This window comes from Vanessa tameamea, chromosome 16 (assembly GCF_037043105.1).
Source record: "Vanessa tameamea isolate UH-Manoa-2023 chromosome 16, ilVanTame1 primary haplotype, whole genome shotgun sequence".
NCBI classification, from domain to species: domain Eukaryota; kingdom Metazoa; phylum Arthropoda; class Insecta; order Lepidoptera; family Nymphalidae; genus Vanessa; species Vanessa tameamea.
The window spans coordinates 236,270-259,227 of record NC_087324.1 but is presented as its reverse complement, the minus strand read 5'-3'; the positions used below and the strand labels follow the sequence as shown (position 1 = coordinate 259,227).

The 22,958-nt window shown below is 36.2% G+C and overlaps 1 protein-coding gene and 1 non-coding gene across 2 annotated transcripts; both read right to left on the bottom strand.

The window, feature by feature from the left end:
• Positions 1 to 4,917: 4,917 nt before the first annotated feature.
• LOC113403570 (uncharacterized) lies at positions 4,918 to 5,875 on the bottom strand. The gene is made up of 2 exons (XM_064217371.1): positions 5,460 to 5,875; positions 4,918 to 5,314 (listed from the first exon to the last, which is right to left on the bottom strand). Exons 1-2 carry the CDS (start codon positions 5,873 to 5,875, stop codon positions 4,918 to 4,920), a joined length of 813 nt encoding a protein of 270 aa, XP_064073441.1.
• Positions 5,876 to 17,710: 11,835 nt separating this feature from the next.
• Positions 17,711 to 17,782, bottom strand: Trnag-ucc (transfer RNA glycine (anticodon UCC)). The gene has a single exon. It is a non-coding gene; the product is annotated as a tRNA-Gly (tRNA).
• Positions 17,783 to 22,958: the final 5,176 nt, after the last annotated feature.

The following is a 22,958-nucleotide window of genomic DNA, read 5'->3' as shown; positions in this document are numbered from 1 at the left end:
GAGAATACCGCAAGTGGCTTCGTCGGTTTGCGTCTCTGACTTAACCTGTCGTCTTAAGGACAACGTGCCGCTAAATCTTTGCTTGAAATTTACATTTATTATTAATATTAGCAGCTTTTTTTTACCACAGAGCATAAAAAAATGACATACGGAACGTACAGACTGAGGGACTAGTAAAGAAATTTATGGAGCGAGGTATTCTTGGAGTATCTTTGAAGAATTAAGTCAGAAATTAAGATATCCGGAGAAGAAGCGGAGAGATCAACATAGCTTGCAAAATTAGGTAACTGAACTGGCAATGGGCACGTATGTTGAAGGACCGACGACTGTCGAATCGGACGAGACATAGAGTAGAAACTGCGGATCGTCAAACAAAGCGTGCGGGGTCCAGCGACGATCTGAAGAAGCTGGTCGAATCCAACTGGATTCAGAAAACTGGGAGTTCAGGCGCAACTTAGGAAAGACTTATGTCATCAAAAAACATAGTAAGCCAACTTATTTGTAATAAAAAATAAAAGCAATGAACAGTTAGTTGGCTTATATGGTACAAACGACGGCTAGATCACGTGATTCGAAACCGAAGGCTGCGGGGTCAGACTCGGGCAAGCACTACATCATGAGCTTAGTTTGGACTTAAAGTTAATCTCTTGCTCGACGCTGAATGATATGATATGAAAATGATATTCACCAACACGCATTGGAACAGCGTGGTGGAAACAACCGAAAACCTTATCTTGACGAGAAGAAGATACCTTTATTAAACTTTACTTGGGGCATTTACAGGGACTTTAATATGTATATACACAACAGTCTTAATGTGTTAACGTTACCAATAAACACAACTATTTATATACAATTATACAGTATACAGCCATAAAGCCTAAAAATAGTAAAACCTTTTCAATAAATAGTAGTAAAATATATCAAACAATTATTTTGTCCGTTGTCGTTAAATATAGAACATTAGTTGAGACAATTTTGCTATGGATTACAATGAAAAAGTGAATCTTTTACGCATACACAAACACACACACATACGGTCACACGATTTAGTATCGTTAAGAGCTGGTATCGCAATATTATATATGTTTTACAGGAGCGCTATGTATTACGAAACACTCTCTAGCGTCTGATATTTACTAGCTGTCATATACATACATATATCTGTATCAGTAGAGGAACAACAAGAACTAACAATACATTTAAAACTCGATTGAAGTGTGAATTGAAGCGATATTAATCGCTTATTGCTATTAAGTTGGTAGGTAGGTATATATAAATGTATACCCACTGAGGCACCCTAAAGTAATTGCAGAAATAAGCCCCATTTCAGGGACGAGGCCTCTACGCTGGCCGCCGTAACCATAGCGACGGGGTCAACGACCCACGCTTCACCTGAACCTAATGCACATCACTTTCATAATAAACACTTTATGTCTTTATCGAAGTAGAAACTTATACTTCAAATAACACTCACCTTGGGTATGGTGCAATAATGCTCTCCTATGTCTATATTTAATTTTTATAAATATTTCAAAGTATTGTTGATTATAGTTAGTTTTTATTATTATAAACTTTACTAAAAAAGTTTTCTAAAGTTCATATATCGTATACAAATAACAGGCCACCGATAAAAATAGTTCCCAACACTGTAAACAAAAACTATTTGCACTATTGTCACACGGAAAACACTGGCCACTCCATTTTTATCAGTTCAAAAAGTCAACGTCACATTAAAAAAACTAATATTCGAAAAAAGAATGAAACAAAAACATTCGCGTGCCGGTACATGTCAACGAATGCGGCCGGCGGCTTGTGTTCCAAGCGTGCAAAGCAACACTTTCAAATTGCACTATTAAAATCATACCTTTGACAAATATAACCCTTATTTCAAAGGCCATAAATGTAAACATAAGACGAAGGAAAGCAACGGTAACGTGGCTTTGGTTTTCAGTTGAATTCCATTTTCAAATTCTGCCGCGGAAAACTGGCTTTTCTACTCTCGATGTAAATGCCAATTTCCTTTCAACAGTTCCTGATCAAATAAAATTCAACTTTAGGAATATGTGTTTAGATTTTAAATTATATTTTGGTGTGGGTTCAGACAATGCGCCACGCAATGACGTTTCCACTGTAAGGGATAGAAGTATGTTTTCTTATGAATGAAAAAGAGACGGACAATCCCGAGGGAAGGTAACACTAGGGGTGCATTTGCGCGTCTGAAACGTCAGGGAAGCTATAAAGAATCGATCTTGAAGACGCTTTGCTAAAATTTGTAGAAGTAGTTATTGTTAAATTTATAGTTGTTTGATAGTTTTTAGTGGCCGTTATAAGTTTTTATGGGGGGCATGAAGTATAAATAAGGGGTTACGGATTTATTAGTTTAATTAAATTTTGTAAAGTGTGAAGAGGTTCTTACAATAACAATAAAATTGTAAGGTTTATCCTGTCGTCTTGTTGAATATAGTATTCGTACTTATATACATATTATGTAATATTATTAACTGCCTCGTTGGTCTAGTGGCTAAGTATACATCCCGAAGTCCTGGGTTCATATCACAGGTCGGTTCGATAAAACATTAATGGGTTTTTCTGTTGCAAAATTCTCAATAGCAATGTCGAATTTGGAATTGTGAACAAGGGACGGGATGCCTCGGACAGCACGTAAAGCCGTTGGACTTGCCCTTAACTTTTACCGTTTCGAAATTGCCGTTCCATCGAATTATTACGAGAGTTAAGGAGAAGAGATGTGTGTTTGCTCACATACTATAAGATATCCTGCGCAGTTAACTGGTCTCTTGAGATTGGCCGCTGTGGCCGAAATCGGTCAGATAGACCTAAATATTATCAAATATCATATGTTTCTTTTCTCTCAACTACTCCGTAGTCTATAGGAATATAATGTTTACTATGTTTTCTACATTATTCTAATACGTGATCGTCTAACTTTATGAATTATTTTGAACATCCGATTTAAAGTTATTAAGAGACAAAATAAAAATAAGAAAGTAATTTGGTTTTGGAGTCCTCCATACAATAAAATGTGCCTCGATTTCTAAGCGTCATCCTCCGTGTCACGCGCCCGTACTCATCCGTAGTCGATGCTAAAGACGAGGGCAAAGGGAATGCCAGATGAAGCAATCGCCGTATCTTCCCTGAAATTCACTAGCGGAATGCAAACAGTGATTGTTTAGCTCATATCGCCTTATTTACTCGGGCTCTTTTAGCTTATGACTTGTCTTACTTTTTTCGGATTGTAACCGACATTAAAAACTTCATTGCTTATGATCTAGTTATTACTAAGTCGTTGTAAATAAATAAACAAATAAATATTGGATAACATCACATACATTACTCTGATCCCAATGTAAGTAGCTAAGGCACTCGTGTTATGGAAAATCAGAAGTAACGACGGTACCACAGACACCCAGACCCAAGACAACATAGAAAACTAATGAACTTTTTCTACGTCGACTCGGCCGGGAATAGAACCCGGGACCTCGGAGTGGCGTACCCATGAAAACCGGTGTACACACTACTCGACCACGGAGGTCGTGATATAAATGTTTTACTTCTGAATAAAAAAAAAACATTTTGTTAAATTATCTAATGTTCGGTTAAAACTCGGTTCCAAAATAAATATTCACCGAGCAAAAAAATTTCTGCTTCATAGAAAAACAGAGTTTAGCTTCACACCAGCTCCCACTGCTTTGCTAAGCGCTGTTCTGTAGGTAAATATCTCATTTCCGTAGTAGAGTAAACTCGTAATCTATGCACTTCAGACATATCATTATCATTAGAAATCATCCCTTCATATTATATTCTACTACAAAACAAAAATACTTAGTACTATTAAGTTACAGTTAGAAGGGTGAATGAGTCAGTGTAGCTACAGGCGCAAGGGACATAACATCTTAGTTCCCAATGAATACCAAAATTGAGATTAACATGAAGATGTGTATTCGCGTTGTAAGGATTAGTTAATATTTCTTACAGCGCCAATGTCTATGGATGGTGGTGGCCTAATCAGGTGGTCTTTATGCCAGTCTGTCAAAATATTTTCGATAAAAAAGATACATTCTTAGAATTTTTGTACATATATTTACAAAATGTACTGTAGTGAAAACAAACGGTTTTAAAGCTTTTGGTATAAAATATTTTCTGGCGTATATATTAACATATGTAAGTATTGTCGGCTTCTAACGGTCTCTACATCATTTTCCACACACAAAGGATACTCTGACAGGTTCTGGAATCCCGATCGCATTGACTCGTTGGGTTGGAAAGATCTCATCGGATGACGCGCGCCTCAAGGGAGTCGGAGTAATTGTATTTTACTACATTTCTACAACTATTTATTGTATGATCATAACATATGCTTTTATTTCAACACTTTGTTCTCTGTCTATCAATCTAATTCATAATTATAAATAAGAATTATTTTCGGAAAGCATCAAATCCAAGCAATTATTATTAATTAATTTAAAAAAAAATAGTATTGTAATGTATTAGCAATCTACCCGCCTATACTGTGCTTATCCATCTTACTAAACTCATGTTATCTTAATAAAACTTGTAAACTAAGGAATGATGTCATATATATATACAGGTACAATTTAAATAATTTAACTATTATTTAAATTGAGTTATTCTATAACTAAATATTAGACCAGCCAGACTCTTTTTTTTTTTACGTTGGAAAAACGCATAACGCGTTTCCCCCACATGCTGTGGGGGGTATGTGGGGCTCGCCGGCGCTGAAGGCGCCGGAATACCCACTAAAAAACCAGCGGTACCCACTCCGTCTTTTTGGGAGACGTCACGGGATCGCTTGCGCATACTACCGTGACGTCCTGACGGTAGGCCCAATTCTGTGGGCTTCCAATTCCTAGGGGGTTCTCGGGGTACAGAGACCCCCTATCCCCGGCGAGACTTATGGCGGGAGGAGAAGGTGTCCATAACGAAGACGCCTTCTCCCCGGTCTTCTTCGGCGAAGCGGGCGGCAGCACTGTTCTCACGCTCCCGCTCCGCGGCCTCCTTGTGTGTCATCACGTTTTCACAGTTCAAGACCATTTCCTTCCAGCATCTCTCGCTGCCGATCATAGCGTTTATCACGCTCAGCAGCGAGAGGTCTCTGCCTATAATGGCCGCCAGGGAATGGCGCTGAGGCCCACATGCGGAACACTCAATCAGGGTGTTGCGGGCCGTGTCCGAAGGCGCGCCGCACTCGTGGCAGGAGGGTGTCATCTCTCGCCTCGCTATCCGGTGCAGATACCTACTGAAGCAGCCGTGCCCGGTAAGCACCTGCGTCAGCCTGAATGAGAGTGTGCCGTGTCTTCGTTCCACCCAGCGACAAGTGGGGACGGATAGCCTCCACTGTCGCTAGGCCTGCCGAGGGGGCCCCCAGGTCCTCCTCCCACCTTTTAATCAAGGCTCGCTGGGCTAGAGCCCTGACTCACTTTACCTCCACCAATCCTGGACAATCGCCGCTTGACCTTGCTTCCACCCGGAACCGGTACACTTCCGCAAGCACTTCCGCCTGTAGTTCCCAGGGCGGATCGCTCGCAAGAAGTGTCGCCACCGTCCACGGCACCGTACGGTAACCCCGCATCACTCTTACCGCTATGACCCTCTGCGATCTCCGCAGAAGAGCCTTATTACGAGCGGTGAACGAGTCCACCCAAATGGGTGCACCGTACAATGCCATAGAGCGCACCACGCCAGCGTATAAACGCCGGCAAGGTGTTTCCGGCCCTCCTACGTTGGGTAGAAGGCGACCTAAGGCCGCAGCAGAGTTGATGAGCTTCGGGCTGAGTTGGATAAAATGCTGCCCGAAGCTCCATCTTCCGTCCAGGATGAGGCCCAGATACCTCATCTGGGCCTCATCCCCTGGACGGTGATTAAAGTGCAGGCTCGCTTTTCGCTTCTCGAGGGAGACCTCGGTGCGGACCGTGGAATAGAAGGGCCTCTGTTTTAGTTACAGAGACCCTCAAGCCCAGAGACCAGCCAGACTCAGCTTAGGTCAAAATAATTTATCTTATTTAAAACTAATATTTAGGCGCTTCTGACGATAAAATGATTTAGTATTTAATAATTTAAGACCCACACGGGTCTTAAATTATATTACATTTATTTTTATATGCTTATATGCTTATATTTATGCTTATATTACACAATATAAGTTCGAATAGACTATAAAAATAAAAGAGGGTACATCACCAAGTTCCCAGTTACCAGCAGGAATCAACAATCAACCAGGAAACTGCACCCGCCACTTTGCTCTTAATGTTGCAGCGTTAAATTTATAATCCATGTGCGGATGGATGTGATTCTAATCCATGTACGGAAGTGATGCATATGCATCGTATAAAAAAAATCATGCATTACAAAATATACAGGTTCAATAATTTACCAAAATATTAAAAAGAAACATGATTTTACCTTCTGGAGGTAACTATAAATGAGGATTTCATCTCCGGTCAATCACTACTACGGGTTGCTGATCACTGTAAACCACACAAATTAAACATTACTACGACTTTATGAATATTAAACTAAGGTATTTAAGTAAAACAAGAATTAAAGACTTTGATAGCGAATATCAACAACACAACAATGTTCAGTGACGTGATTAAGAAACTAAACTTCGAAGTAAAATGCAAAAAGAACGAATACAAAAGTTCCTGGAACTTTGAAAGGTGAAAAAGTGTGACCAGTATCACAGACCAAAAATACCCTCAATTAAAAAGGAAATATTTCTATATCTAAAGATTCTATATCTAGAAATAATTAATTAATTAAATAATAGGCGAAAGAAATCTGTCCATAAATACTTCAACTATTTTCATACAATAGTACTACTCTTTATACTGGGTGACAGGTAAGAAATCTAAAACGATGCAAAATCATATACAAACAAATACAACAAACGAGTAGTTAATTAAATTTAATTCCAATAATAATTTCACTGAATCGTTAAAACACGTTTAATAACACTAATATTTGGGAAGGGATATGAGTTAACGGCACGGATTCCAGGGAATTGATAATTTTATGTGATTTTAATTATTAATATTAGCAAGTTATTCAATTACGTTACTAGTTTAAAATAAACAAGTATTTGTCGTTATATTAAAAAAATTGATTGTTTGATTTTAGGAAATATACCATTAACACCGGCTGAACGACAGCGAAATTATAGAGAACGCTTAAAACTAAACAATGCCGAAATATGGAAGGAGATGAAAAAGCTGAAGAAAAAAGAAAAACTACTTGAAAATTTCACAATCGTCAGAAGAAGAAAAATCCAAAAGACGAAAGCTATGGCGAGAATTAAAACAGAATAAGTCAAACCAGGTTCAAACGAAAAATAATAAAGAAAATCGTCGAGTATATAAAAAGAAATACCACAGAACGAAATGTTCTGAAAAGCGTTTATGCTGTTCAACTCCAAATATTATGAGTCTGTTTAAATGAATATGTAACTGTGGTATGATTGATTTTCAGTGCAATTGAAATAAAATATAACCGATTATTAACTTTTTTATTTACCTACTAACTAACTCATTGGATATAGATTTAACATTAGGTTGGGCCTATGTCCAGCAGTGAGTGTTCGACCGAGGTCTGATATCATAATATCAGACCACTGAAATAAAATTTAAAATTCTAATATTATTTATTTAGGGTTGCTATTTAGGATTGCCCTAATATTTTGTTTCTGTTACGTTTCTGTTGCAAATAATATATTTTCCTATTTGTTTCATAACCGTAACTTACAATTTTTTTTGGCACATGACCATTAATTAAGTTTTAAGAAACAAAAAACACTCATTAAAATTATACTATCATTCGTGGCCAATGAAATAGTAACATCATACCTCTACGATGAGATCAAATACAATCATAATCACAACGAGGAATACTGAGACAAACTGCCAGCTTCGATACAACAGGTATCAAAGACCGCCTTCACAAAGGTCTAGCTAATTACCACGTGAAATCCAAACCTATCCCAGCTAATTAACAACTTGGTCTGCTTGCAAGTGGATTGGTACATCATTACCGTTCGAATACTAATGTCGAGATCATAAGCAACGTTTGTTTTCTGTAACGATTTATTTACAATTTCATGGTAATCTAAACTTGAAATATTTCCTTGTAAAAATACATACTATTAAGGCACTGCGAAAACATGCTGTTACTTAATAGCACGTGTGCTAGTTATGAATATATTCATATCAATATATTCAAGTATGGTCGAAGTTCGTCAGTTTTTTCTTTTTAATATTGGTCGTGATATCGTTACCGTAAACGCAATCACATATTGTGCTCTATAGTTTTGATCTGTATCACTTTATTTTTATTCAAATGTATAGTTAGAACTATCATGCTCATTGCAAGCTATGAAGAACTCTTTTAAGGATAAATGCATTCTATATAAAACAAACATTTAAACTCGGATGCATTATTTTAAAAAGTAAAGTATCTGGTCGTCACTGTCTCGTTGCAAGCCAAAGGCTTTTTCTCTTTTAAGCAAAGGACTTTGCAACGGTACAACAAATAAAATAAATTCCTAAACTTATTAAATACAGTAATTTTGATCAGATAATTGAATTTTACTAAATAATAGTTAAAAAACAATTGTTACAATTTTAGTTTGCTTAACGAATATTAAGGACAATAGAAACATATTTTATGATATTATTTTAAACATGTTAAGGGGACATAATATGACATGCAATTAAGTGCGTAGACTTACAAATGTGTTACAGAAGCCCATAGCGCCGATTATAATAGTGGATACAATTTTTCATCTTCTATAAGTTCTTTTTTTTTAGTTTTTTTTTTCAATCTTTCGGGGAGGTCCTTGTCCAGCAGTGGACGTCCTTCGGCTGACATGAATGAATAAGTAGTCATCAGTAATATGAATATTTAATAAAAATGAATTTTGAGTTAAAATAATTCACTGGTAACGAAATACTATCTTATAAATAAATCAATAAAAAATGTGTTCATTTAAGTTGTAAAATCTCATTGCAAAAAAAAAGTAAAAAAATGTCTATACCCAAAGAGCTCGGCAATAGTTTTAAGTGGCCAGTCGAAACGCAGGCAGAGCGGCGCACATCAAAGGACCGAGTAATGGCTTTTAAGCGGGGCGAGGGGTAGGAGGTTCAACTTGAAGTAGTTAGGGCGAATTGTTGCGTACACTCGTTTTTGTTTCGGGGCTTGTTGTCTAATGAAAGTCACTCGTGTGTAGTGCCGCCGATGAGAAAGGGACAGACCGTTTGACATCGGCGACGTCGCAGGACTTCAACTACCAGGAGTATACTCACAGTTCGACGTTAATTTCCTTTTCAACTTGCAAATGTTTCTATAATGGATGGAATCGGCTGCGTGTGTGTATCAGTATGGAGGACTGTTTTCCTTTACATAAATATTGTTTGTTTTAAATACATAAAAAAAGTTAAGTGCCATTAGACGGAGAGGCTTCTTGTTCACTCAAGGAAAGCGTTTGGACAGAGTCTATTCCATCAGACTGCTCTAATGCGCATCGAAATATATACATTTGACATAACTTCTTTGAATTTGCAGGTTTTATAGCGATATATCAGTTCACCACCAAGCATGACGTAATAAGCAAATGAAAATCAATGGTGCTTGTCTGTATTTGAAGCTGCGATCTTCAGTTGCTATCTACCATAAAAATGTGTTTTAAATTCAAGAATTGTAAACGGTTAATGTGAGCGCTTCTGACACAGGTAGTTTAAAATATCAAAGGAGGCTGTATAAAGTTGGTGGAAACGGATTCCAGAGCGCCCTGCCGGTTATTTGCGCGCACAAATTATACTCTCAAAGGGCTGAGTCCGAGAACAGTACTTATTCTGGAAACCGCCCTCAAGACGATCGCAATTTTTTCTCGAGCCTTTAGTTTTCTTTCCTTAAACGGTGGAAGGTTGTGTAATTTCGGAAAAAGTGCTCGAAACTTCATCTTAAAACGTCGAGCGTTTTGATTGTGGTGTAAGTGGAAAACGCGTTTGCATTTTAAACTCGTCACTCCTACAAGCGTTGGTGCGAAAATAAATTATATTTAAATCTGTGTTTTATATATACTATATACTAACAGTAAATATTTAAAACTCATTCCAAGATTTAATATCAAATTTCATTATATAACTGAGGTTTATTTCAACACATAAAAGAACATGCTTGCAAGACTATATATGAAAGTTTGTCCTCTTCTTTCCGTACAATACATCTTTATGTGAGCCCGTGTAATTGCATATCTTGATTAAATAGACGCTAACGAAAATAGCTAAATGATAGCTCGTAACCTCCCACTTGTGGACAAGACCTTTAAAATGAGGATGGCTCCAGTGGTTAGTCACATTTATGTTTCTTCCTGATATTTGCCAAAAAAAACGAAACGATTAAAAATCAGCGATGTTTTCCTGAATTTCAAACCGCGATTTTCAGCTAGTCCACTGAGCTCAATCGATAAAATAGACATGTTTTAATATCTCATTACATCCGAGCCCATCACGGAAGCCAGCAGAACGTGTAGAAACAATTTCGCCGTGTCTCAACGAAATCCCGTTCATGAAGGATTTATTGACAATCCAATTAAAACTATTTTATCGTCGAGAGCCGATGGCCTCGACCGGAATTATTAATTGGATGACTTTCGTATTTATTATTATGCCGAAAAATCATAAACCACCTGACGATTTTTGCTGTTTAAATTGCTTGGAACGAGGACCGCCCTCGCCTCTCGTTGATGCTTTGAAAAAAGCCAAATATTAAAATACTGATTTGTTTAATGAGTCTGAGAGCCGTTATTTTTATTGAGTTTTAAATCATTAAATCGTTTTGAAGAATAAAGTTGATGTTTGTCTTTTATTAATAATTCACCAAACATCTATTGCTTCTGAATAAAAAAAAACGTATTAAAATATGTAATATAATAATGTTGTACTTCTGGCAGAATTTGGTCACGGCGGGCACCCTCAACAAAAATTAGCCAACTGCCTAGGAGATATCATAATACACAAGTACAGAAACCGATGGAACGGCAATCCATTACCGCAAGAAAGAGATCAATCACAGCCCTGTCTTTTTGTCTCAAGAGAGCGTAACGTTGCCAATTTTCAAACTTCGGACTGCAGATTAGTCATCAATAAAACGATATTTTATAAATTTACTTGTATACTTTTATGTTTTTTTTTGTTTACACTTTTATTTTGCCATTGTTAACGTCTCATATCAATTTACTCTTTTTATGTAAACCCACTACAAACCAACGTATCCCCGAAAACAGAACCTATTATAAAATATTATAAAACACACGTCGCCGCGACGAGTTAACGCCGTTCATTAATAAATATAATCTAATTCGTTTTTTTCCATCTTTATTCTTACATAAGTCATATCACGCACACTAAGCCATCGTGTAAGTACGAGCGTCACACTAACGCAGTCTGATATTTTAGCATGGAGGGGCGCGCCTTCACGAGTGAATAGATTGATACGAATAATGAACACCGGGCGAGACCCTATTAACATACATGCAATAAATAAAGTCACTGTAACTTATCTGTAAAAATAACATGCCGATTGAAATGTGCTTGTAAGCAATTCTGATATTTTATACAAAACCTCAATTAATTTTATACCTAAATTTTTCTCATGAGCCACTTCGTCCATTGGTGAAAACTTATGAAAATCCGTTCGGTAGATTTTACGTTTATCGCAGACAGACAGACGTGGCGTGGGTATTTGGGAAGGTCTGGTAATATACCTAACCTGTTCAAATAAATTATCTCATTAGTGTTTTTTTTTTATGTTAGAGGTGGCAAACGAGCAGGAAGCTCACCTGATGGAAAGTGACTACCACCGCCCATGGACATCTGCAACACCGGGGGGCTTGCAGGTGCGTTGCTGGCCTTTCAGGAAAGAGTACGCTCTTTTCTTGAAGGTTCCCAAGTTGTATCGGTTCGGAAAAACCGTCGGGCGAAATCTGGTTCCACAGAGTGGTTGTGCGAGGCAGAAAATGTCTTAAAAATCGCGCTGTTGTGGATTTTCGGACATCTAGGTGGTGTGGGTGATATTTGTTTAACACTACATCAACATTTATAACGTAGTTTAGAAGAGGTACCGAACATATGGAGAGTTGGGAAAAGCGACGCTGTTTATGCCATTAAAGACTCGTTATAGCGCCCGGTTTCTCTCGCGTTTGTGTGGTTTCTTGGAGTTCAACCTTGCTTCATACCAAATTTCATCAGACTCGGTTCAATGATTTAGCTAAGTGAAAAAGCAACAGACAGGCAGAATTACTTCATAATGTTAGTACATTTCAGTATTAGATTTATACCTAAAATGTATGCACTAGTCGTACGGCTTGAATGTATGTGTAAAGCAAGGAATCTCGTATAATTTCTCCGTCGTAATATTACCGACTCGATCAGAATACGTACCCGCGTCGGCGTCGACGACGGCGACCTAGATCCTTTCAGCTCATTTGTGCTATCGCTGTTTGTCGTCGCAATCCCGCGACTCATTCGGTCTTAAGAAAACCGTCCCGTGTTACTTGTGTAAACTGTAAAGCGAATCGACGCACTTCATAACTGTTTACATTATGAATCTTATATACATAACATATGAAAATTTAATTTATTCGTTGCAACGAAAACAAGCAACTAATTGTCTAGGGGGTGCGTACGATGCACTGCACAATGCAAGTGTATTATTGGAAAGTACCTATGTGTGTGTTCTAAAATAAATTCCCACGCTTACAAACTATGCTCTTAAGTATGTTGTTATACTATACACTTCGCAGCAACTCGCCTCTAGCTTTCGCTACAACACTCCACCAACTTGTATACCGTTCAACCTGTTCTACGCAATTGTCATTGCGATCACATGTCCAACATGTATACACATATTACCAGCGGAGCCCCGCGTGCGTTGCAATGCCTCTTAAATTTGTTTGTAAACTAACATCCGATACAACTTGCGGTACAATACAGAACTGATCTGTTATACATTTTAAATATATGTGCATAGGACAACCGTGAATGGCGGCAGTTGTAATACGACATAACCAAACTTATGCTATGATTATTTTAGTTATATGGACTAGAAAATGGCCCACCTAGTCGCCCTATTGTATATTGTAATGAAGAATCAAGTGTTCGCAGGAACGGCTACTCAATAAAACTCTATGTAGTTCGATTTACCTTTACGTTACATTAGCAGCCTATAAATTTCCCACTGCTGGGCTAAGGCCTCCTCTCCCTTTGAGGAGATGGTTTGGAGCATATTCCACCACGCTGCTCCAATGCAGGTTGGTTGAATACACATGTGGCAGAATCTCGTTAAAATTAGACACATGCAGGTTTCCTCGCGATGTTTTCTTTCACCGCCGAGCACGAGATGAATTATACACACAAATTAAGCACATGAAAATTCAGTGCTTTGAACCCGAAATCATCGGTTAAGATGCACGCGTTCTAACCACGGGGCCATCTCGGCTCAGTTCGATTTAATTAGTCATATTATTATAATGCCTTAGCATATATTAGGACGACTCTTGATACGTTTTTCTCATAAAATACGACAGTAAACAATAGTCGTAATAACGCAGCGAGAGAGTATTTTGTTCATCTTTTCTAAGGAAGGGGCGCATCATAAAGGAGGGCACTCTCGTGTCCACATTTGATATATTGACTTCTATTCCCTTTCGTATTACCTACATCAATATTGAGTTAGGCTGACTCTATACTGAATTAATAGCTAGATCGTCAAAGAGATTTGTTTTAATACATTTAGTATATCTTTAACCATTAAAAAATATAAAAAAGGAAATACAACGAGTATTTGGGATTATTACTACTACTAGTACTACTACTAAGTCAAATGGAATAGAAATACAAAGTAACTTTTAGTGTATAACTTAGTGATTTTGATCTATTCAAAATTTGGGCCCCCAATTCGCGATACAGCCGTCTTTAACAAGTGCCCGGATGCAGATAGTGTTATGTCGCCAGAGCACTACCTGACCCAATATGCGCACACAATGATGATGCACTTACCATTCACACGACCGCCAATATTTAAATCCACTTTTGCGATTTTCAGCTTGTGATTTCGGTCATCATTTGCGTTAATCTAAAAAAAAACGCAAATGTTGAAGATATTTCAGTATATACATACGTTAAATATCTAATGATAAACACATGGAATGTTTAATTAATCATTATTCTAAGATCCTCGAAATTTGACAAAAAATATATACTAATATATATGTATATACAACTCGTAAAACTCCATCGTACAGAGCTATGTACGAAGCCTTAAGCAAAATACAGTACAATTACATAGGAAACTATTAATTTTATCACCATCAAATTTTACGCTGTTATACGTCTTATATCTCCGTGATAAGGGTGTTTGCGTTGAGTAAATGAAGCGTGTGTTAGTTCGCGATATTGACAGAAAATACAATTTCCGGTGGAGCGTGGGTAAGCAAACAGTTCTTCTGCACAATTTGCGTCTAATTGCTATCGTTTTGGAGCCCCCGTCTCGTGGTGGAGAAATGGATGATGCTATTATATCATTTACAAACATTCATTTTCAATTACAGGTCTAATTCATATTTATGAATTAAAACTATCTAACTGTAAGGACTTACAGTAAATGCAGTAAAAACAATCTATTATTATACCATTTTTTTTATTTTTTCAAAGAAGTTATATTTGTTGTATGTATTTGTGTATGATCGATTTATCGCCAACACTAAGGGCGGGTGCAAGATTTAGTTGCATGAAATTATGATCCTCATATGAATAAGTTATTTGAAATATTTAAAAAAAATATATTTTAAAAAGAATTCCTAGTTTGATTCACGTCTCGAACTTTACTATATCCATAAAAGTTTCTATTTACAAAAATTTTTCTATCGTTTGCAGAGTGAACATGGAACCTTAAAGAAGATTTGATAAAATGAACACTCCATTTTGAGTTATGGATACAAATGAGGCAAAATTTGTTTCGCCACAAGCATATTTCCACGCGATGCTTTCTGTATCGCCGAACAAGACATCAAGTATAAACACTAACGACTTACATCGAAATCAAAGCCGCGATCTTCGGTTAACATTCACGAGTTTTAACCTCTCCGCCAGCCGAGCTGTTGTTTATTTATTTACCAATAGTCATCACTATTAATTTTTATTTCAAAACTAGCTGTGCCCGCGACTTCGTGCGCGTTGGAATTTAATAAGAAAGCGTGACTTTATTATTATTTTACATATACAGTGTAAATTCTTTATGTTATCCTTTATAACGATGAACTCCCTATAAAGTAGAAGTGAGCACGACTTGGCTGGTTTGCGTTAAAACCCACATATTGATACACATTTTATAGCGATACAGTCATTCTCTATTACGAAGAAATGTGTTCGTATTTTTAGACAGTAAATATTTATTATCGGTATTATTGTTTATGTTATGTTATCAGGTAACAAATCTAATGCCTAAAGACCGTATTACTGTTCTGGTAGCTGCCAATATGAGAGGCACAGAAAAAAGAAAGCTCTTGGTTATAAGCAAATCAAAAAACCCTCTGTGTTTCAAGAACATAAAACAGTTGCCAGTTACGTACAAAGCAAACAAGTCAGCTTGGACATGACATCGCAGATTTTTGAAGAGGAAGTGAGAAAATGGGATGTTGAATTAAAAACACTGAAAATATTGTTTCTAGTAGACAATTGTCCTGCTCACCCAATCATATGTAATCTTCGAAACATAGAGTTAGCATTTTTCCCTGCTAATACCACCAGTATTTTGCAACCAATGGATCAAAGTGTAATTAAAAGCCTAAAGGGTCACTTTTCGACATGCTGGATTATGTAGTAGCCAGACAGTAGAAACGAACCAATTTTATAGTGAAGACAATTTACCACTGAGTGAATGGATAAATCAGTTCAACATACCAAGCAATTTTAACGAAGATCTACAATCGTACGAAAATATAGATGAGGATGTAGCCACAACCGGTACACTTACAGATGAACAAATTGTTGATTTAGTGTCAAAAAGTAAGGAAACACCAGATAATCAAGATGAAGAAGATGATCAAGTGGACGAAGCCGAATCGCCACCAACAATTCAACAAGCCCTAGATGCCGCTAAGTTGGTAGATTTTTTTTTGTTGTTTAATCAAGATGATTCCACCACGTATCTAGATATGATTAGAATACATAAAATAATACAAAACAAGTACTGGCATAGCAAAAAACGTCAGACAAATTTATCAGATTATATATGTATAAAATAATTTATAAGCAAATTATATCTGAGTCATATTAAAAATTCTTGTTAATTTGGTTGTTTTTTTTGTTCACTCCATATAACGATAACTCTCTATAACGACAAAAAATGCTCAGTCCCTTGATTTTCGTTATAAAGAGTTTACACTGTAATTCTAAAATAAAATTAGCCTAAGTTACTCCTTATTACATCAGCTATCTGCCAGTGGAAGTGCCGTCAAAATCGGTCCAGCCGTTCCAGAGATTAGCCGGAACAAGCCAGACAACAAAAAAAACAAGACAGACAGACAAAAATTCTAAAAAATGTTATTTAGGTATATGTACCGAGTATACATACATATGCATTTTGTTGGCATATAAGAACGCAACCTTATTTGTTTATTAGTTGACAACTTTTATTTTATTTCTTTTTCTTAATCGGTGATTGACATGTGAGCTTGTAACCGTTTGTACTAACAATATACGTTCGTTGGATTTATCTAAGTAATCGTTTATTTATTTCCACCTAAATATCAACACATTCAGTAAAACGCGGTTATTTTAATATTACAAACAGACACTCCAATTTTATGATATGTATAGATTATAAGTAATGAATGCTTAATATATATATTTTTATCAGCCGTCAGAATACTGATAAATAACAAATAATGTAATTATAGGTGCAAGGCCATAACTTATATATGGAATGGTTAATATAATATATCTTACAACGCCAATGATTATGAACGGTAGTCGCTTACCATCAGGTGGCCCTACCTGTGGCCAGGTGGCAATTTGATCGCTTACTTTAATTTTAACATCATAATATATTTTCTTCCGTTTCTAATGAATACAAACCCGTATTGGATCCTTTGTCTACAAAATGTATAGTCACAACTCACAATAAACAGTATGTGCCGGAGGGGTACCGATGCGTAACGTTGAATTATCTCAGTGATTCCCTTTCAAGGATGTTCAAACACTGTATTAGGGAACTGTTCAGAGATTGGTTTTCAAGTGTTTCTTTTTAATTTACGGCGAAATTGAGAAATTATGTTATCTGATTTTACGTTAGCATACTAGTTGCGCCATCTATCGGTGAGTGACGAAAAACGGATGTAATTCCAATTTGACATCGATAATGCAAAAAATGACAGTTTTACGCAATAAATGAATATCGAATGTTTTATTAGTTAGTTTTTCACTGTAAATGAAGAAGTACTTATTTAAAACAAAAGAGAATTGCATAAAAAACCATTAAAATAGAAAGTGTTTAACATTAGGATTTTTTATATATATATTATTATAATATAGTAGTTGACGTTGAAAGAAATCATTTAATTAAAGTACTCATTATCATCGATAATTAATTTGATCAGGAAAAAAAAACACAAAAAGTGTGCGTTGGCCGGGAATCGAACCCGGATCAACTGCTTGGAAGGCAACTATGCTGACCATTACACCACCAACGCAACTGATAATACCGGTGAAATTTATTCTCAGTTTTTAATTTTTAATGACATGGCATTATCTATCAATTCAATTGATTAAAAAGATTACTTTAGTCACAACTGGCATATCGTTATTAATCTTTTTAAACTGAATTCGTAGTTAAATATTCGAAGATTTCCATGTACAAGACTTTCATACTACAAACAGGTACATAAATCATAACATTGTCTAACTAACGGAACGGCATCTTTACCAGCTCATAACATGAGACAGGGCCCTTGAGCCTAACGGCTCTTAGTTCAAAGCTACCTGTAATACCAAGCTAAAAACCTCAAAAAACTCACAGAGCTAATTAAACTTGCAATGGCTCTAGAGCGCATCTTAACCCGTTGGATACGCGGGAGACAATGCGCGCGACGCGTTCGGGGTGAGAGAGACCCTCCAGCGACGCTGTAATCAGGGCTAATAGAAGCTCGTGTGCTTTGATCTGCGGCTCAAAGGGCGCCGACGACCTCAACAACGGCTAGAGATGGCCCGTTTTAATATTCAATGATCGAAACAAATCGCTATTTTTCTTTTGTGGAATGATTTGTAGTTGACTGAAATGCCATACTGTGTTGAGACACAGTATGGCATTTCAGTCTCACACATACAACAAAAAAAACGTAATTTACGTAATAGTCTTTACCTATTTACATGTTCTGTTGTACCTAAGGTATGCGTTTCAATATCTCCTGATACAATTTAATACGACTGCAACTAGATATATAGAATGAGTATTATATACAATTGAATGGTAAAAAAATATGTCGCTGACCCTAGTGCTTGTAAATTAAATGTGTACAAGAGCTTCATTAAGTACTTCATTATCTAGATCGAATGAAAATACAGCAAACGATATATTTGGTAACACATTTAGATCTAAGTATTATTGCGATCTCTAGTCCTGCATAGGGCTACTTCGCAAGGTGCACAGAGAATCGTGAAGAGGCGAAACGCGGGAGCGATATTGTTTTCTTTCTGCTTTGCGCGACGCGGAGGCAGGCGCGGCGGGTAATTGATTCCTTTGTGGGGTAACCGCGGGCAGATCGCATCGGTCATGTAGACCCGCACTAAATATTCAAGGGTTAAGCCATGTTTGCAATGTTATTGTTTCCATGATTGGCTGGTCTTTCGTATTCACAAGCGATTCAAATAGCAGTTTTCGTTTAGAATTACAAGGATAATGATAATCTTAGTAGTGGAATAAACATCTACCAAAATTAACGATTACAAACAGTAGACTGACGCTCATAACTTCTCTGATAAACTTACCTGAGTTTTATCTAAATCAAATATATAACTAAAGTAAATCTTAATATTGATATCAGTATAAAATCGATTAGTTGGAACTTTTAAACGGCTTTTCGATTAGCTGCCGCTTGTTTCATTATATTATTTATTCTAACGCCAAAAAACACGAATCAACGTCTTTGATTTCGTCTTAAGCCTAAAAAGTACAACTGATAGTATATATGTTATACACAACAGAAAAACAGCTTTGATCATTGTAGAAAGTAGATTGATCATTTCTTTCTTTTAGGAATCTAATATCAATGGTTATGGATATTCAAAACTACCGCAACTATAACTAGAATGCTGTTGTATTGAAACTAACCCGGACACGAGAGAATCGCATCTCTTATCTAAGGCATTATAATCGATTTGTGAAATTATTTGTCGAATGTATCCATCCATAATAAATAGTAATTAATTACGTCTCCTATTACACCAATAGAAGTCAACGCGTGGAATCTCGTCTCAGATCATTTATAATAATGACGCCTCTAAAAATCACGACAAGTAAAACATAGTACACTTAGACTGTTACTTAGATGAACGCAATACTAATAAACCTTGCAAGGTTTCAAAAAGGGCTTATTATCTATACAGATCGGTCCGCCCCGTTTGTTTGAAAAAAACTTCTCATCGACACCAAGTGGACGTTATCTAATAAACGATTAAAATTCTTAAAAATTCCTCCAAACTCCGGAAAAAACTCGGCTCAGAGTCGCAGATAGTGAGTATCGGTAGTGCCTTCTTATCGGTACATTGGGTACACGTGTTAGCAAACAGACGGCCTAAAAAGGAAATAATCCCTCTATTAAACGTCCGGATTATCAAATGTAAATACTAGTTTTATCATCACTTCGGACATTGATTGATTGGACGAATATTTGCCTCGCACATACGATCGGTTGGGATCGAATTAATATCGGTTATGTATTCGCAGCCGCTTTCATAAAAAAGTTGAATTAGATACGTATTCGTAACGAAATACGGAGTTTGTACAAAATAAGAAGCTTCGGTCCCCCATACAATATTTCAAATGATTGATAACCATGATGATGAGATAGTTTTAATGCATTGAAGATTGCTATAATTGTCCTGCGACCTAAACTATCATAAAACATATAATAAAAATATGCCGATATAAAACTATAACAAATGCTCTGAAGAAGAATAGCTGTATTTGGTGGTTTTAATTAGTGAAATTGAAATTATTTAGAGACAATAACATCAGAAGTAAACCATTGAATTTTGAGCGTTTTTTTTGTACATTTTCATACGCATTGTTATCGTCGAAGCATTCGAATCATAAGCGATATTTAAGTAATAGAACATATTCGCAATTTTTTTAGTTTTGTAAGCTAATGGAGATCAAGGCCGATGGTGTATACGATGAATGGAAATCAGTGCAACTGATTCCTTAGAAAAACGTTCTTAGCACAATATGTAATATATATTTCAAGACTAAGATTATAATAGTTTTTACTATGACATGACCCTATATTCTGTAAATCGTTTCTTTAGCAGTTCATCTGTACATTATAGATCATAATCATTGTAAGGGTACAATGTTAAAGAATTTTAATTTTACTTGGTGGTAGGACTTTCTGCAAGCCCCTCTGCGTGGGTACCACTCATCATATATCCTAACACCAAACAGCAATACTTAGAATTGTTGTGCAGAATTTGTGAGCAGTTATGACCACCATCAGGTGGCCCATTCGCATGGCATAAAAAAAAAACTAACTAAGAAATAATGTAAGTGTAACCACTGTAATACAAAGGAGTGAGCCATACCATTATATACCGTATAAATAAATAGTATATTGTATAACACAACAGGGGTCATGCGTGTGTGAATAAGGTATGACAGTACAGATATTAACACGATAACTTATACGTTAAAATAACGATAGATATTAACCTTGGTCCATAAAAACAAATGAGATAGTATACCATTAGCACGTCATCGAGGCTGCAAGCTGCGCCGGCGCAGTAATAACAAATGGAAGGAATTATTGTCCAAACTGTTTCCCGTTATTTAGTGAAAGCCAATAATGTATTGTGACGTTCACGAAAACCAGACCGTACGGACCGATCGGCGACCATAATGCTGTCAGTGAGCCAGTTCCTAAGCAATGAGCATCTGAACAAACAAACACACTAAAGTATGATTGCCTAAGTAAATATGTTTGTACAATTATCTACTCTATTTTGATGTGTTAAGGTGTATATTCCGGTAGGCCTTGTTCGTATTCGTTTAATTCTAACACTTATTTATGATACATAAACGCGATATAACTTACGTTTCTTTGGCAATTTGTTTGATTTATGTATTTCAAAGTAATAACTTTTTATAAAGAATTCGCTGATTCTATTATTATTTTGTACAATAATAGATGTAAATCTCTAATATGTCAGATTATAGAATAATATTTTTAGTTCTTACCTACATAATATGATTTCATATTTAAACCGTCGTCGTCGTAAATTTAAACAATAATAAAAAGTAATAATCTGTGACAAAAGTAGGGAAACTGTTATATACATTCCCCTTTTTTTAATTTAAGAACTAAATTAAATTGAACTATGTAAGGATAACGAAACTAAATACGCGTCATATTGCAAATTGCACAAACTTAAAGCAATATGGCCGATGTTCGGAAACTCGCACCGGCATCGCACTATACTGACGGCGTCTGCAATTTCCGAACTGTCACTCACTGGTCGCTTCCTATCACTAATCTAACTTGAAGTATAGCTTCGAATTGTATAATATTGTGATATTTAAATCTTCAATCTGTATTATAGAGATGCTTACGACAGCTACGTACCTGAAATAAATAAATAAAAAAAAAAAATGACAATAGGTGCGGCTTAAGTCCTATGCTGAATTTATAATTTACAAGTTTTGTAAAAGAAACTTATCAGTCTTTAATGAAGACTCCAAGAAAAGATAAAGAAATATATTACTCCAAAAGTAACAATATTTTTTTTATATATAAAGGTTTTTTTACCATCCTAAAACATGATTTTTTACCAAAACCCAATATTATTAAAAACTAGCGACCCGCCCCTGCTTCGCATGGGAGCAATGTTGCCACAGATATACTGCAGAATGTCTTACAACGTTCACAGTTTTTCAGTCATTAGACAATATAAACCGCTATGTCCCTGCGCTTTAAATCTGTAATATCTTCGAAAATATTCGTTTAAAGTACATGCTGTAAAGGACCTTATTGATCTATATTAAATGCACAATGTATTTAAGGTACTTAATTGGATAAGGATTAAAATATATATTTAAAATCGATAATTCGAAATTAAATGGTTATTGTGGGTTATTCTTAAGAGATAGACATATACCATCGCGGACTTTTTTGAAAACCTTTATAAGGTGTACCATACTGTAGTACATTATTTTAATCTAGCTCGTAGGCCAGCCAGCGTTTGCAATGTAAGCGCAAAAAATGTGTTTATTTACGACATCACTTCAGAAACCTTTAAAATGATCAGTGTTTCTCTACTATGTTGTGCATCTGATATATATATAAACCTTCCTCTTGAATCAATCTATCTATTAAAAAAGCCGCATCAAAATTCGTTGTGCAATTTTAAAGATCTAAGCACACACAGGGACGGACAGCGGTAAGCGACTTTGTTTGATACTATGGAATGATGATGATGATGATAGTTATTATCATGTTTCCTTATTATATTACGAACGTATGAGGTCACCGTATTCATAAGATAAATATTTGGTTTCAACGATTTCGTTGATCAGTGACTTTATAAAACTTGTCTCAATTTTTTGCCGGGGGCTCTTAGGCAGGTGCTCCTTGTAACCCTAGTCTACACTGCGTTATG

Bases quoted from the DNA above. Each gene is read 5' to 3' on its own strand.
- LOC113403570 (XM_064217371.1), bottom strand. From the start codon at position 5,875: ATGAGGTATCTGGGCCTCATCCTGGACGGAAGATGGAGCTTCGGGCAG. The intron at 5,315-5,459 runs GTGAGTCAGGGC...ACTCTCATTCAG, and splicing joins CCAGGATTGGTGGAGGTAAA to GCTGACGCAGGTGCTTACCG.